The sequence below is a fragment of the Drosophila nasuta genome, unplaced genomic scaffold, assembly GCF_023558535.2.
Source record: "Drosophila nasuta strain 15112-1781.00 unplaced genomic scaffold, ASM2355853v1 ctg16_pilon, whole genome shotgun sequence".
NCBI classification, from domain to species: domain Eukaryota; kingdom Metazoa; phylum Arthropoda; class Insecta; order Diptera; family Drosophilidae; genus Drosophila; species Drosophila nasuta.
The window spans coordinates 833,903-851,457 of NW_026869398.1; the positions used below are offsets into that span (position 1 = coordinate 833,903).

Consider the following 17,555-nt stretch of genomic DNA (forward strand, 5'->3'; position numbering starts at 1 on the left):
AGCGGCAGGATATAATAGTTTGTCGACATTTAAGTTCATACATAACCAATGTAGAATTGATTTCCATAATTTAAATTGTTAAATTTCAAAATTCGGCAAAATAGTTTATTTAAGAATTATTTGGCGCGCTAGATGATTTTAAAAATAGGGGAAACATGTTAGGCATTATAAGTTGAACATCTTGAATATATCCAAATGTGCTCGTGAATCAATTTCTTTTAAAATGAGTGTTTTACCGCTCTGATTAAAAAGAATAAGAAAATGGTGGCAATGGATGAAGGCTTTATTCACACTTATTGTAGTCATTCAGTCTAAGTTGTACTATGTACAATTATGTATGTGGCGTGTGCAAATCGCTTGAGGTGCAGCTTGTTTACTGAGAGTGATTTGGTATGCAGTTCAAGCAATGTACAGTGGGTTTATAAGGTCTGAGTCGAAGGCCCCAGCAGCCAGTACTCTCTTCTCTATTTAAATGTGGTATTAAATACTAGTTTTAATATAATAAAATAATTTATACGGTCCGGATTTGCATTGACGCCTTAAGCCAGATTGGCTAAAAAAAAACTTATTAATACATTGCAATAATGTATGTGCTTGGGTTATTGTTGCCATAGACCGAGGCAAAGTTGGTGAGTTCATCAGTTTCTTTTACCAATTGCATTTAAGCAAATGTTTCAGCGAATGAGTTGAATAATATTCATTATATTTGGAAACAACGCTCTACGTAAACATATTCAGATGAGAATATCAAAGTTAATAAATAGGTTTTTAATTGATTATGCTTATTTCCAATCTGAATTTTCTTATGCATTTGTTTTGAACGATCACATTCGTTTATATTAATTTAAACATTAAATTTCATACGATTTTTGGGTTTTTATGTGGTTTCCGGAAAAGAATTTTAGTTAAATTTGAAATAATTTTATAGCGCCAAAAAATTTAAATGCAATAATCAGCTTCCCACTTTCAATAAAAATACCAAAATATTAGTTAAAACAGGTAACCCTTTAATATTAGTGTAGTATCGTTCCTTTTCGTCTAGTTGACTATGTGTGATTATTCATTCATAAGAATTTTTAAATACCAAGGTACATATGTATTAACTTTTTGCACAGAACAAAAAGCAGAATGCCATTTATGAGGCATGGTCCGGTATTCATATGTACATACATAAAATTCGGTTATTAACTTTGTGCCTCCAGGAAACGTATGTCACATGCAAAATGAGGTATCTCCGACCCTATGAAGTATTTAACATATTTACCAAATGTGCCAAATATTTGGTACATACAATAATAAATATAATTTTTATGATACTTGAAAAATGGGAAACTTATAGAAATTGCTTTGGCTGACAATTTGGTATATTTTACTCTATGGTGTACTTTAAGTATAGTACTATATTAATAAACCAAATAAAGCCTGAAGGGTATATTTTAGTATATCTGCATTATTTTGGTATTTTTTAAAAATTAGCCTGGCCTGTTTTGCTTTTATTAACAATGCGTTGCGGATATCTCACAATCGAGCAGACTCGATGGTAGTTTTATTATTTGTTTTTGTCGAATAGGGTACTCAATATTCGTAAAAATTGTCACAGGCCCAAAACAATATTAAAGAGCATAGATTTAGATATGGTAGCAAGTACAGCAATAAATGCCCCACATTTGGATCTTGGGGCAACTCGGTAAGGCGAAAACTTGGATCATATTCCAAGCAAATAAATGCTCTAAAGCAATGAAGTGAATTTTATGCCCTACCTGGCGTTTATAGCTTATAAATAGTTGATCCAATGTTACTATTTGGGAAAATTTAACATTTTGGGGAGTTGCACTGGTGTTTTGGTTGAGAATTCGTATTAGACAAGGCTACTTCCTTGCTAAGGCGAATTCCATGATTTAAGTTAATATGTGATCGTCGACCATATACTAATGAAATTGTAATAAAATTGATGAATTAAAATTATTAAAAATCGTAAGTCAGTTTTTAATTTTGTTTCGAATTAGAAATGCAAGTTTCGAAAGTGGTGTTATTTTACCAACGTCAATTTTTAAGCAAATCTAAAAAAAAAAAAAACTCGCTCTTGTTCAAATAGAAACCAAACGCATCGATTTATTAAAATATTTAACTATTTTGGTGTGCCCTTTTGCACTATGTGATTAACTCAGTTTATGGCGCTCAGTTCGTTGCTCTTCTGCTCGAGACTATGGTAGGCTCATCCATCAGTAAATCACAATTAAATTGAAGTTTTTATACCCGCTAGCCATAATGTAGAAGGGAAATGTGCCGACAGAAAATTTATGTAAGAGGTAGAAGTAAGCATCTCCGACCCCATAAAGTCTATATGTATATATTCTTGATCAGCGTCAACAGCCGAGACTATGTCCGTCTGTCCGTATAAAACACTGGATCTCAGTGACAAAAAGAGAAAGAGATCGGCTATATATATGAATAGGTATTTAAATTTCCATTGCAACATTGCATTTCCATCTCCGAAAGAAAAAAACATAAATTTATGTTAAATATGATTGTTGATAAATTTATAATAGTAATAATCTTATTAAATATCTTATTATTGAAGTTTTGCTTATAAATATATTCTTAGCTTACATTTAAATAATATTAGTTAATAATTCATTTATTTCATTGATTTCATTTTCATCGTCATTTAAATATTTGTCATTTATTTATCTGCATAATGTATTTTTCAGGCAATGTGTATGTATGGCAACATTTCCCATGCCTGCGCGCAATCCATATCTGAAAAATTAAAAAAAAGTATGTATTTAAAAATTAAAAAATTTTGATTAAACAAATATAGCAAACCTTATGCTTAATATTGCATTCAAGGAATTAGAATGCATATTGTTGCGCAGTTTGGTTTTAATTACATTCATTTGGCTAAAAGCCCGGTCGACTTCGGCATTGGATCAGGGTAAGGAAAGCATTTGTATAGCAAATAAGGCAAGGGACTCAAATGGTTTATTTCCTCCAGCATCCTCATAATCCATTGCCTCTGCCCAAAATTTGACCGTATCATGAATATTTTCCCATTTAATCAGATGAATTTTATCAATTTGGGATTTTAGCTCAGTGCGTTAAGATAGTTCCGCAACTTTAGCGTCACATATCGATAAAAAAAATATCGGCTAAAAAAAACTTTTTACGTGATATTTAAACTTTTTCGATTATACTCTCTCCTAGACTTTTTCTGAGAAGGCGCTATAATTGCTATAATATAAACATAAAAAATTCGAATGCTTGGCAATATGTTTTATTCAAATCGTGCTATGCGTTTTCGAGAAAATCGCATTTTAGTAGAATAATACAAATTTTTGAATTTTTGCGCGTTACCTAAAGTAGTCAAAACGTTGCCAAATTTAAAAAATGGCGATCATGTACATACCTATTTATCATATTTATTACCCATATATTATTTCATTCTATTCAATTCAAATAGACAAATATTTTGCTTTTTGTTTTATACAAATCGTTTAAGCCGTTTTCGAGAAAATTCAATTTTTGTGATTATTGCCAAACTAATATTACCATGGTGGCAACACATGTTACGGCCGAAAGTTGGGCCACCCTTTATGAACTTGGTGGCAACTCTGGAACATAACTAAATACTCAGCAGAACTGGAGGTGTCGATTGGCCACAGGTAAGTGCTTACCTCGCCGATCACTACATGGGTACATTTCATACAAAAACGGAAATTAAAGAACGCATTGCTAGGTGCCACTTTGTAAGTAGTGGTGGTCTGCTGGTATGTGCTTATTTCCCCAGCAACGAACTAGCGCTCAGAACTGCAGGGTATTGGCAATCATTTTGAATAATTATAAAACTATGAACATATGTATATTAGTGCATAATTGAAGAGCTATATATATATATATATATATATATATATATATATATATATATATAACAACTTTAACTCAATACCATTATGAAAGAAAGAACACAAATGAAAATTGTGTTTTCGAAATATTTGTCTATAATTGAAAAATGTATAAAAATACATATATGTATATACATAATAAGTTCAAGTGAAGTCCTGGACGAAATTTGATGTAGGTCTTGGACGTTGATGTACACAGTACATTCAAGTGGTCCACACGAACACCAAGTCGAAGCTTGTTGCGCCAAAAAAGGAGGTGTTGGACGTTGATGTACACAGTACATTCAAGTGGTCCACATGAACACCAAGTCGAAGCTTGTTTCATAAGTACCTGAAATGAAATTAAAGTAATTATTATAAAATTGAGTTTTTTAGGACAACAATAATAATGAAAAACTATTTGGCAATCAAGAATCAGAAGACAAAACAAAGATTAAAAGACATTTATAAGTCGGAGATTTGACATAATTTGCAACTAATATAATTCTGTGTATCACCATAATAATCTCGTTTGCAATTATTGCATATAGGTCGATCACAAAAAATACACTGGGATTCGGAAGGTGGTTTCTGCTCAGCACAGCAGTGTAAACAAAAACCATCTGGAGAATCTCCATACCGTAGAAGTTTATCAAACAATTTGCTCCTAAATAAATCATGCGATTTTAAATTAGTAAGCGAAGTGTTTGATAAAAATCTTTCAGCGTATTGCAAAATAAAAATGCCACAATTGTAGCTATCATGTGGTATTTTAAATATGGAATAAGTTACATTAGGCTCTATATGTTTTAACAATTTTATATAATAATTTTCAAACAGAGAAGTTTTCCCTAAATCCCCGAAGGGGTCTAAAAATATTATTTTTTTTACTGGACTTGTTAATAAATAAAATATAAAAATGATTTTCAAAGTAATGGGGAATTATAAGTAATTTAAATTTATGAGATCTAATATATTTGCCAATTAATTTATCATTATTAAAACAAAATTGTCCTAATTGACAAGGCAAATTTATGATGGTTTCGACTTTGTTTTCGTATATCAGAACAGTGAGTCTAACATCAACGATAAAGTTTGTTAGCCAGCGCTGATCGATTAACGAAAACAAATCGCCCACACAAATTTTAAAAACAAATTATTGACTATCCAAGTCACCATGAACTTTCCTGAAAAGAGACTCAAAGTTTAATATTATTATTTGTTGATTTAAATTTAGGTTGTTAGTTTCAGATTTTAATCTAACAATTAATTGTTTATGGATATCTTCCATATCAAATTTAGTTGAAATGGCTGAATTCGAGTAGTCCTGTTCAAAAATTTTTTCAACCTCCTTTTTACAATCTTTGACTTTAGAGTCATGGAATTTTTCCAAAGTGGAAAAATCATTTTTAAACATTCTCACTTTAAGCTTCTTCAAAGCTGGCTTTTGCCATCTTTCAATATTTTAAGAGAGCTTTCGCTTATCAGCCATTTCATCAAAATATTTACTTTCGTTAATTCTAAGTTTATTATTTTTTGGTCTAATGATAGTTACGTTAGTTAGTTAGTCGTGTGAAGGGAGAGAAAGTTGAAGCTGCTTCATGACGGAAACAGAGCATTCCTCCATTTTCCGAATAAAGCGGCCCCCTTATTATTCGGTTTAATAATACTATGCTTAACTACTTTAAAAAACGATTCAATTGGTCTTTTGCCAGATGAATCAATAAATATTCCAATAATATTAGTCCAGAAGGGAACACATACAATATACTTTTTTAAAATTAACTCTAACATTTTCGGACAGTAAAAAATATTGTTCGCGTAAGATGTATTAAATTTATTTAAATTATTAATGACTTCAATGTAAATGGTTTCAAATTTTTTACGAAACGGACTTGCCAAAGTTATTGAATTTAGTGTTATATCAGTTAATTTATAATTTAATGATGTTTGGCCAAAAAATTGTTCATTACAATTTAAAAAAAAAAATGTATCATTACGGTAATTTATAAAATATGCCTTGGCGTTATCAACTATCTTATTAATACATGGAGAAAGAAGAATGATTGAAAGATTCTTGAACCATTTTTCTAAGTCTAGCACGTTGTCAATCGAATAAGCAATTTCTTAAAAATGTTCTAAATTCAATGTTGTGCAAGCCAACTATTTCATCAATATTACGGCACATCATTTTGCAATAGTGACTTGTTCAAAACTGAACACAAACATTAGGAAAAATTGAACTATTATTATATACATAATTAAAACAAATTTCATTATAATTTACAATGTGAAGATTATTAAACTCTTTTAAAATGGCCCCAATAATAGTAAAACTAAAATCAGTTATTATTCTCCTGCAAATAGGCCATCCAAAAATCTTCCAATGTCATACGATGTATGATTCGAAAGTATTGCATGAGCTACTGGGAATACAATATGGAGCTTAGGGATATGGGCTACTAATGAATACAAAAATATTCTCTTCTTTACAAAGTGCAAAGGCTGCACTACATTTCCTGTGGCATCCATATGTAAAGTGTCTTGTTTAAAATGGGTCAATAACATATTAATATGTTCTTTGTCCCATAAAAAGACTTCGAGTTTGGTTGATAAATACTGAATAAAATGAGAAAGAAATCATACCGAAAGCATTGACAAAAGGATCCTTGTCGAAATCAAATTTGGCGATGTTTTCTGATATTAAATTTCTATAAAAAGGCAGTTACTCATTTGTCATCTGGTCATTACCAACTAAAGAAAAAATGTGTTGCAAAGTGAATAATAATAATTTTATATCCATATATATGTATATGTATATGTATATACATGTATAATTACAATACTTTAACACTTCGAATATATATTTATGACATTGAAAATTTAAAACAATATTATTCACTTTGAACACACACTTTTCCAATCAATTTATATTTTCCCGGAATGGCCGCTGCATTGTCACAAAAGCGCCACTGCATATTCATATATACATATAACATACGCACATATATATACATATATGTATGTATGTTACTGCACTTAAAGTGCGCACCGGATGTAATATACATATGTACTACTGTATGTACTTATGATTTGGTGGACATAAATTTACGTGTCATTTTCAATATATTGTTTGCTCTCACTTTATAAACTTTTAACTGTATAAATCACTTGTGCAGAACTTGTTGCTTAGCAGAACATACATCACTATTCCGTTATGTTCCAGAGTTGCCACCATGTTCATAAAGGATGGCCCAACTTTCGACCACGTGTTGCCACCATGGTAATATTAGTTTGGGAATAATCACAAAAACTGAATTTTTTCGAAAACGGCTTAAACGATTTGTATAAAACAAAAAGCAAAATATTTGTCTATTTGATTCGAATAGAATGAAATAGCGCTACAAGTTCTGCAAATATGAAGAATAATTTGATGACCGCATCTCTTTAATTTTTTTTCTCAAACGCATATCCCAAATATAAATTATCTTGGGATATGTGTGATTTCATCCTTCTAAATGTCAAAGTCCACATCTGGCGGTATAATTTTCTCCTTAAGGGAATTTATGGTGGTAATCCATTCATTCAGTAATTTTGATAATTCCGACCGCTCGCTTTGAAATACTATATTTTGAGTTTTTACAAGTCGCTTAAAATTGGCTTTAAAAATAACAAGTTTTCTTCATCACAATAAAGCTCATGTAAAATTTTAGCCTTGTGACATTTTTCTTGAGTAGCTGCTAAAGCGAAGTGTAGCTTTAGTTCAGACCACATTGGGCCAGCGTGCCGATTTTTCGACAAAAATTAAAGTTTTAAAGCTAGGTTCTTCAAATTTGGTAAATATGATAGTGTCGAGGCACATAAAAATATATCTAAGTTTCAGACCGATCTGACCACGCCTTCCTAACCGCCCATATGACATAGGTTTTCTCTTATTGATACTTGTACGGTAATAAATAATGCTAGCACTCGTTAAATTCAACAAATGTTTTTGATTCATTTTTTTAACACTTTACCTTAATATTAATAAGTAAAAATAACAATGCATTCAAAATGACTATACATAAATATTCTTCATTTAAAATGACTACATTAATTGTTATTGAAAACGTATTTTTAAGAGTCAGAATCTGAATCACTATCACTAACCATGTAGAGGACTTATGCCATATTTTAATGCTTCATGTCTTCCATGTAGACTTTTGGACTCGCTCCACATATCGGACACAATTGGCAAGATTTGGTTTCAGTCAAAATGTTTAAAACCTTTCCATCTAAAAGTGTCATTTGAAGATCATATTTAACTGAAATTGGTTTTCCATTTACAACGGAGCAGACATATGAAGACAAATCTTTTATTTGACTATCTAAATTTTTTTTCTCAGGAAGAATATGGTCTTTTGTCTGTTTAACAAACTCAAGCTTGACTGGTCTACAAAATCTAATCGACTGAGAAGTACGATTCATCCAAAATACATTTCCAATATGGTCCATTAATTTAAGGGGTATTATTGTTGTCGCAAAAAGCGAGTCGACAGAAAGCAATAAATCACATCCAACAAAAAAAATGTGTTGCTTATAGCTGCTTTGTCCGGTTGTTCTGTCAAATCCATAGCTTGCAATAAGGGTCAGACTTAAAGTATTGCCAAGCTGCTTAAATATATCTTCTTGAATTTTAATTATACGGTAACTAGTGTGGTCTAGAAGACTTTGCAGCGGAACTTCAGCAACTGACTCGGTTATATTAATATCAAAAGGTCTACATTTTGACTTAGCTTTTCTGACTTTGTTGTAAGCAGGAAAAAGTTTACAAGATCGGGAAATACTGAGCTCGCGAAAGTTTTTGTAGTCAAAGCTTCGTCCTCCGCAGTGTTGCCATTTTAGCTAATTTATTGCTAGATCTAGCTATTTTGAAACTGCGAAAGCTATAAGATTTTGTGAAATGCTATTAGCTAGAAATCTAGCAATTTTGTTCAATGCTTCGGCTACTTTTGGCACTTTTTAAAAAGTTCCGATAGCTCTTTTACCGATAGGATGTATTTTGAGGCTTACTCATAAAATTATAGTTCGATTCTGTTTATAGTTCATGTGCGAACTTAGTTCGTTCACTCATTAGCTAAATACAAATTGTGAAATTGTGAAACTGTGAAGCAGTGCGCCAGTTTAGCAATTTAGTTGCTTTAGTTAATTTGTAACTTTTTTTTTTAAATGCTATTAGCTACAAATTTGGCAATTTTTTATTTCTCTGTTGGCAATTTTAGCTATTTTACTTATCCTTTTTATTATGTATTCCTTTTGTCATTCACTGCAAAAATTGCGATTAACAGTTTGCAATGAAATCGGGGCTTGTATTTAACCAAGTGGTTCGATTATATGAGCTACTTGAGTTCACTGACTTGAAAAGTTAACTGCGTTTCAAGAGTAATATTTGCCCCCAAAGTGTTAACAAAATCATAAAAATACGAAATCTTGTTTTTTTATTTTTAATTTCAAGATTTTATTCTTAAATGAATTAAAAATGTACAAACTTGATGAATAATGTCATTTAAAATATTTAGCAATTTTGTTGGCTATTTTTTGTATAATTTTAGCAACTTATAGCAATTTTTTTTCTGAAATCCAGCAATTTTTGCTCTAGAGATTCTGGCATCACTGGTCCTCCGTTAGTCGAACCGAGTCATTTTACTAAGAAAAAAAATTGTTTCTAGCCTTATTGGGGTCACTCGCAGTAAGAAATGTATTTTTTAACATGTACATATGTTTCTCGTTCGTTTTTTCGGCCGAAACTGTGGCGGCATGCACAAGAGATGTGTTGTGACCCTGATTAACAGCTAAATCGGATGCCAATTTTCTGTTCTGACGGGGACCGGCGTTAACATATTCAATGGGTGGGCGTCCAACTGGTCTTAATGTTAACGGCTTTGGATTTGAAGACAAGAATGAACTTACTGTTATAGCCATATTGGACAGAAGCCATTCAGTATGCTTTGTCTTAAATCTGTTCATACTTCTGTTATATTTTGCCAAGTTCTTATGTGTGTAAAGGTAATAGCTTCTCACTTTGGTGTTGATTTCATCCTCAGTGCTTAAGTCGAATTCTTTCAGTTCATCATAAATCCAACTCGAAACGACAGATGCGCTACGATTGTTTTGTATATACATAGATATCAAGCAGTTGCTCATAGGAAAACTCAACTACAGCTACAATATGTGATATTTATACATATCGGTGCAAAATGGAGCAAAAATGATTAATACAATTAGTTTATATACACTTTGTACTTTAATGACACATAGTTACTTTTTAGCACAAGTTGGCACAAAATTTGTTATAATCCACAACAGACGGGTTAGCAGGTTAGCTTTTTTCTACTTATGGACAACACCAATAAACGCACACAAAGAACACATTATCGAACATGAACAAAGTCTTTTTTAATACAAATATTCTACATTCCCTTGTCTTTCTTTTCCATAATTTTAGTGAAAATTGCTTAAGCCACAACAACCTTGGCAAGCTCGGAAGTAAACGAAATCTTTACCGCGCTTTTTAGTTTCGCACGCATGTAATCAAACAGCTGACTTTGCAGGGCTGTCAAAATTTCAGGGGTGCAACAAAACAATTAAAATCTTTTGATTCACTTTGGTCAAAGTATATACTATTCAAATTATATTATTTAAATAGGTTTACTTTTTATGAAAAATTTTAATTTTCGTCGAAAAATCGGCTCGCTGCACTGATGTGAAATTCTTGACACCTAGCCCACCTTGGGTCGCATATTTTTAGAGGAGTCTGAAAGAATAAAAGTAGTCATTCAGTACAACCAATACATTTTATATCAAAAACTACACGAGTTAATAAACAAACAATAAGTCTACTATCAGCATTTATAACAAACACAGGTGTTAGATGTTAAATCCTTTACTAATTTACTCCACACGTACTGCAGTAAATTACTGGTATGTATATACATATGTACCTGGTCATTATTAATACATTCATAAATTTTTTTGTAATTCATTTGGCGCTGGAAACTCTTGGAAAACCATGAATATGTATTTGAAATCAAGAATTCCAAAGAGTCTGGAATAGTATCTTTGCACGTCCGATTTACAGCCAATTGGATGGAGTGACATATACATTTAATTAAAATAAGGGGAAACTTTTTTTTAGCTCGGTGTATACGCCCATCCTCGAACATGTCATAACATTGGCTTTGTCCTTTCCAAGGCCATATTTGAAATATTCAAATTCTTTTCTTTGAGCTCCGCTCTTAGGCTTTCGGCAATGGATATAGGCATCTCAGGACTCTATACTAATCAAACTCAGTAGCGTTGAAACTATACATTTATTTTGAATACTAAAATAATTAATCACGATTCCTAAAAGTTTTAAAAAGTAAACATTCACAAGACAATTAAATTATAGACCCACACAATTATTTGTACAAATAAGAAAGAAAATAATGTAATATTTACCAAGGAATTTTGTCACACTGATATCCGTGGACTCATCCAGCAATAAGCTAAATTTTTAAGCTCCGATGTCGACGCGCAAGTCTTCCATAAAGTGCACAGCTAACACATTATTTATTATTTGCGTGCATTTCGTACGCCCTAGATGTATTTAGGCAGTTGCACTACATGCTTTTTATTTATTATTTGGACGTTGGCGTACTAACGGCAGTACCATCAAGTGGCCCAGCGATACCAAGCACGGGCTTGTTGACGCGCGGACAAAACAAAAAAATTTGTGAACAGCATGCATTAAACGAAAACCGCGAATAAATATTAAAAGACACTGGACAGCTAATTAAATTAGATTAAAAATATGTTAGAATAAATGTATAATAAGATAAATAACAATTAAATACTCGATAAATAAGCTAATAATAAGGTTTAAGCAAAGGAATAGATTTACTAGAGCAAACTACGTTATTGAGATTATTATAGTAGTTGTAGTGGTCGCTTGGATCGCCAACATTTATTTGTTGGGCCTAAAATTGGAAACCGTCAGCGTCACGGCTCTATTTGTAGAAAAAGTAGTTAATGTAGTATATTTATTAAAGTTATGTATATATATGTTAATAATCCAATTTTTGTTTGTTAAATGTTAAATGTATAATAATTGTTTAATGTTAGTATAAACTTTTAGGATAATTGTATTTTGTTGGCACTGTGGCAACTCTGTCATCCACCTATTGCCCATATGCTGGCAACACCAAACGATCAGCTGCAAACACAAGAGGATTAGTTGGGCAACCCGCGAATGGATCGCAGCCAACTTCATGGCGAAGCCACTTAATTTTGTGCTTTCAATTTCATCAGACATATACGTTTATAATATTCAATAAAGCTAAGTTAAAATACAACGGCGTTTCCATTAAATCTCCCACACTAATGAAGACGCCAAAGTGGTGACCCCGACTGCAAAAACACAACTACAATTTACGTTCAGTGGAATGCCAAGCTCATGACACTGAAGACGCATTTTTTGGCGCAAACATGCAGGCACACGATCAAAACCTCGCAGAACAACTGCGGGATCTGAAACAGCAACTCGAGCAACTGGAGACACATGGCCAACCAGCTGGATTCTCATCGCAATGCGTGCAGCTTCGCATTCCGAAATTCAACAAAACAAATCCTCAGCTTTGGTTCTCTCAGTTGGATCGCCTATTTCATCTGCATAATGTCACTGACGATAACAAATTCGACATTATATCTGTGAATTTGGAGGAGGATGTAATTGCCAAACTGGAGGATCTGATCGCATCGCCACCGCTTACAAACAAATATGCCACTTTAAAGCAACGCGTGCTTGACAAATTCGCAGAATCATCAGACTCAAAGCTGAAAAGGCTTTTGCGTGGCGGCGAAACTGTTGGCAAGAAACCGTCAGACATCCTTGACCACATGCGGCGCTTAGCACCAACCACGGGCTGCGAGGCAGTTATTCGATCGTTGTTTCTGGCGGAGCTTCCAAACTCGATCAGACCGTTCATTTCGGTATGGGACGAGAACAACCTTGACAAATTGGCGGAGATTGCAGATAAAATGCTTGAAGCTAGCGAGCCAGGTTCTGCATTTGTTGAGTCAACGGCACTAACAGAGCAGCAGTACCAAGTTGATGCTCTGAGCGGCAAGCAAACCGGCATGTCAGAAGTAACATCGGCATTACAAGCGCTCACTACAAAAGTCGACAAGCTTCAGGACGAGCTACGCCAATCAAACCATGCCCAATTGTCACGGCATACACGTGATAGCTCTAATGATGTCGTTTCAAAACTGTGTTTCTACCACACTAGATTCGGTGAGAATGCTCGCAAGTGCCAGCCAGCATGTCCACGCTACCAGTCGTCAAACTAAAGACGCTACCGTTGACTCAGCTGGTAAACGGTAGCGCAGAAACCACCACCAGCCACAAAACTCCAAACGACATTCAACAAATTGGCCTGGACCGGCGTCTACACATCAAAGATCGCTTGTCAAACCAATCATTCCTCATTGATTCCGGATCAGTGGTGTCAGTGATCCCACGCAGCATGGCACCGCACACACGCATCAACGGCAGACTTTATCTGTATGCCGCCAATCAATCTACAATCAAAACCTACGGAAATTGTACTCTTCAGCTCGACCTGGCCCTGCATCGCTCGTTCACATGGCCATTCATCACCGCTGATGTACAAACACCTATAATCGGCGCAGACTTCCTTGCCGCACATCATCTCCTCGTCGACGTCAGTGAACAACGATTGCTTGACAACTCAAAGTCAACTCACCATGGCACCACTGACCCGTCACACGACTTACAAAAATCTCTGGAACTCAAGTCACCGAATTTGTCAGCTGATGTGCAAAAGATCGACAAAATGGTTTCTCTCGAGCAAGTACATGCACACAACGTTTGTCACTTCATTAAAACAAGCGGCGCACCTGTAGCTGAGCGACCTAGACGATTATCTGGCGAGAAACTTGCTTCAGCCAAATCGCAAGTCAATACGCTCATTGATAAGGGAATTTGCCGTTACTCCAAAAGCCCATGGGCCAGTCCCTTGCACATGGTGGCTAAAAAGGATGGATCTTGGCGCGCTTGTGGCGATTACCGCCAGCTGAATGGAATTACGGTTCCAGACCGTTATCCGATTCCACACATTCAGGATTTTGCTGATCGCCTTCACAATAAGAAAATTTTCACAACGCTTGATCTCGAAAAGGCTTACTACCAAATTCCAATGGCGCAGGAGGACATAGAGAAGACGGCTATTTGCACTCCATTTTTTATTTGGACGTTGACGTACTAACGGCAGTACCATCAAGTGGCCCAGCGATACCAAGCACGGGCTTGTTGACGCGCGGACAAAACAAAATAAATTTGTAAACAGCATGCATTAAACGAAAACCGCGAATAAATATTAAAAGACGCTGGACAGCTAATTAAATTAGATTAAAAATATGTTAGAATAAATGTATAATAAAATAAATAACAATTAACAATTAAATACTCGATAAATAAGCTAATAATAAGGTTTTAAGCAAAGGAATAGATTTACTAGAGCAAACTACGTTATTGAGATTATTATAGTTCACACACAGAATACGGAAGGGATTATGGCAAGCAAAGTTAGTAGATCTACGTGAAATGAGAAGTGGAAGAAAATTCCTAGTGATCCTGACAGGAACTGCAAAACTAATTTGACTTAACAGCTCCAAAGAGTCTATTTCACCATTAATTAGTCTCTGTATAAAAACAACACTTTGTATAGTTCTACGGTCAGAAAGAGAAGGAAGGTTTAGTAATAAAAGTCTACTGCGATACGGTGGTAATCTAATATTAGGATTCCAATTTAAACTACGAAGAGCAAATAATAAGAATTGTTTCTGCACCGATTCAATCCTATCTTGATAAACCCTATACTGGGGATTCCAGACAAGAGATCCGTACTCAAGGATAGGACGAACCAGTGAGACGTATAAAGTCTTAGTGATGTAGGGATCATTGAACTCTTTCGACCAGCGTTTTATAAATCCCAAAACACCCATGGCCCTATTTACAGCAGACAGAATATGTTTATCGAATTTTAGTTTTGCATCAAGCAGAACCCCTAAGTCATTCACACCTTCAATTCGCTCAAGAGGAGTATTATATAACACATAGTTATTTAACTGAGAAGAACCCCTACAAAAGGTCATAAACTTACACTTATTGCAGTTGAGATGTAAAATATTTACTCTGCACCAAGATTCTAGACGATTAAGATCACATTGTAACAGTGAGCTCTCAAGACTATCATTAAATGTCAGGCAAAGCTTAACGTCATCGGCATACATAAGCACACGGGAATGCACAATAACAGAAGGAAGATCATTTATGAACAAAGTGAACAATAGAGGACCCAAATGACTGCCCTGGGGCACACCAGAAGTGACTTGAACACATTTAGATACAAAACCATTATAATAAACATTCTGAATTCTGTTGGAAAGGTATGAGGATATCCACTCAATTAGGCTATGAGGAAACCCTAAAACATTAAGCTTATACAGTAAGAGGTGATGTTTAACAGAGTCAAAAGCCTTACTAAAATCGGTGTAAATGACATCCGTTTGCATTTTATTCTCGAATCCTTTAATTACAATAGAAGAGAACTCCAATAAGTTAGTAGAAGTGGATCTAGACTTCACAAACCCATGTTGGTAAGGTGAAATTATAGATTTACACAGATGTTGCAGTTGAGAGGTTATAATTTTTTCAAATGCTTTCGGAATCGCAGACAATTTAGATATACCACGATAATTTTGAACTTTAGATTTGCTCCCTTTTTTTAGGATAGGTATAATGTATGATTTTTTCCAGATTTTAGGAAAAGAACATGAGTTAACGGATAATTCAAACAATTTACAAAGCGGTTTACAGATACTACCAGCACAATACCTTAGCACACAACTAGGTACTCCATACGGACCAGCCGAAAAAACAGGTTTTATAGCCAATAGTTCCGTTAAAATAGAGCTTTCAGTAATTAAAGGACCAAAAATACAGTTAGATGAATTTAACTGATAAGGATAAGAAAAGGAATTTTGAGAACTTGGGACAGAATATGTCGTTTGGAAAAAGTCCGCAAATAAATCGGCAACATCATGACCATTAGATACTGTCATATTCTCCAAAGACATATATGCTGGTGATGACGCGGATCTACGCTTCGAGTTAACGAAGTCGTAAAATCGCTTTGGATCACGCTGAAATCTTATTCTGCACCTACTCAAATAATTATTATAACACTCATTGTTATGAGTGCGAAGCAGCTTGAGCAACAGAGTAACGGAGAAAATCAAAAGAAGAGCCAGTTCTCTTGAATTTTTTGTAAAATCTCGATTTTTTAAATTCGATAATTTCTTAGTAAACCATAAGGGTTTATCAGACAAATGTGGAATACTTGATGGAACACAAGCATCAAATAGCGAGTTTAGAGTAGAATAGAAAAATTCAACCGCTCTATCCAAGTTTGTAGACAAAGAAAGTTGGGACCAGTCAGTTTGAGATATAAGCAGAGCAAGTTTCTCAAAATCGGTTTTCCGAAAACAACGAGAAAGCTCACCACAACGTACACTCGACTCTGACGCAATAAATGGGAGCTCCAACATAATTTCTAAAGTGGGATGGTAAGGGTCTTCAGGGGAAGATATAGGAGATATTCTCGATAGAGAGCATGAATCAGGGTCTAAAACAAAAATAAGGTCTAGAGACCTGTTTAAGCAATTTGGAATACCATTAATCTGAGACAATGATACCCCGAAGAGACTATCAATAAAAACATGGGATACAGAGGGGCAAAGTCCATTTAGATTTTCGGCGGAATGCCATGACACCCCAGAAATATTAAAATCACCAAGGACTATAAAATGATCACGATTAGAAAGCATATTAGAAATGTTATTAATAATAGAAAAATGAGATAAATATAAAGCATCATCTGAAGCAGGGGGGATATATGAGCAAGAAATAAAAATGTTAAAACTACCTAAGGATAATCTAACAGCCACTAGCTCAATATCAGAAGTGTGCTCAATCAACTCTGAATTTAATTGAGCATCTACTGCAATTAAAACCCCACCACCGCGACGTACCTTGCGGTCACGTCTGTATACGAAAAATCTACTAGAAAAGATTTCCGTATCAAGGATGTCATTTTTTAACCAAGTTTCAGTAAAGGCAATGACATTGAAAGGGAAAGATACACTATTTAAATATAAGTCAGTAAGTTTACTACAAATAGCTCTTACATTCTGATAGCCAAGAAGTAAAGAGGATGTTAGTTTTTTGAACTGACAGACATAAAGGAAGGCTTTGAAATCGAATTCTTGCCACTACTAGGAAGAGAAACCGGAGACCGATTTTTCTTTTTCGCAACAAATTCTTTAACTAATAGGGTTTCCGGCCAAAACTCTTTACTGCACATCATGCTAAATTGTTCAACCGGAACACTTATTTTAAAAGACGAAATCTCCCGTTCATACGAGAAATTAAATTTATCTACTTTAACCCTGGCTTGAGATTTGGACTTAATATAAGCCCGAACATCATCAGATGTCGTATCAGGGGAAAGCCTGGAAACGAAAATCTGCTTAAGAGGTGGCACTGCAACTAAAGTGTTGCGGACAACTGAG

The 17,555-nt window shown here is 34.3% G+C and overlaps 2 protein-coding genes across 2 annotated transcripts in view; one reads left to right on the forward strand and one right to left on the reverse strand.

Moving 5' to 3' along the window:
- LOC132797690 (large ribosomal subunit protein uL16) overlaps positions 1–17,555 on the reverse strand; it is an 88,658-nt gene that overhangs the window by 33,809 nt on the left and 37,294 nt on the right. The gene's annotated exons all lie outside the window — the stretch shown is intronic.
- Positions 83–14,641, forward strand: LOC132797689 (uncharacterized). The gene is made up of 5 exons (XM_060809443.1): positions 83–1,687; positions 2,712–2,778; positions 2,851–2,935; positions 3,500–3,662; positions 12,024–14,641. Exon 5 carries the CDS (start codon positions 12,387–12,389, stop codon positions 13,248–13,250), a length of 864 nt encoding a protein of 287 aa, XP_060665426.1. The 5' UTR covers positions 83–1,687; positions 2,712–2,778; positions 2,851–2,935; positions 3,500–3,662; positions 12,024–12,386; the 3' UTR covers positions 13,251–14,641.

What these genes read in the sequence shown, in the direction of transcription:
- LOC132797689 (XM_060809443.1), top strand. Translation starts at nt 12,387, where the DNA reads ATGCAGGCACACGATCAAAACCTCGCAGAACAACTGCGGGATCTGAAA.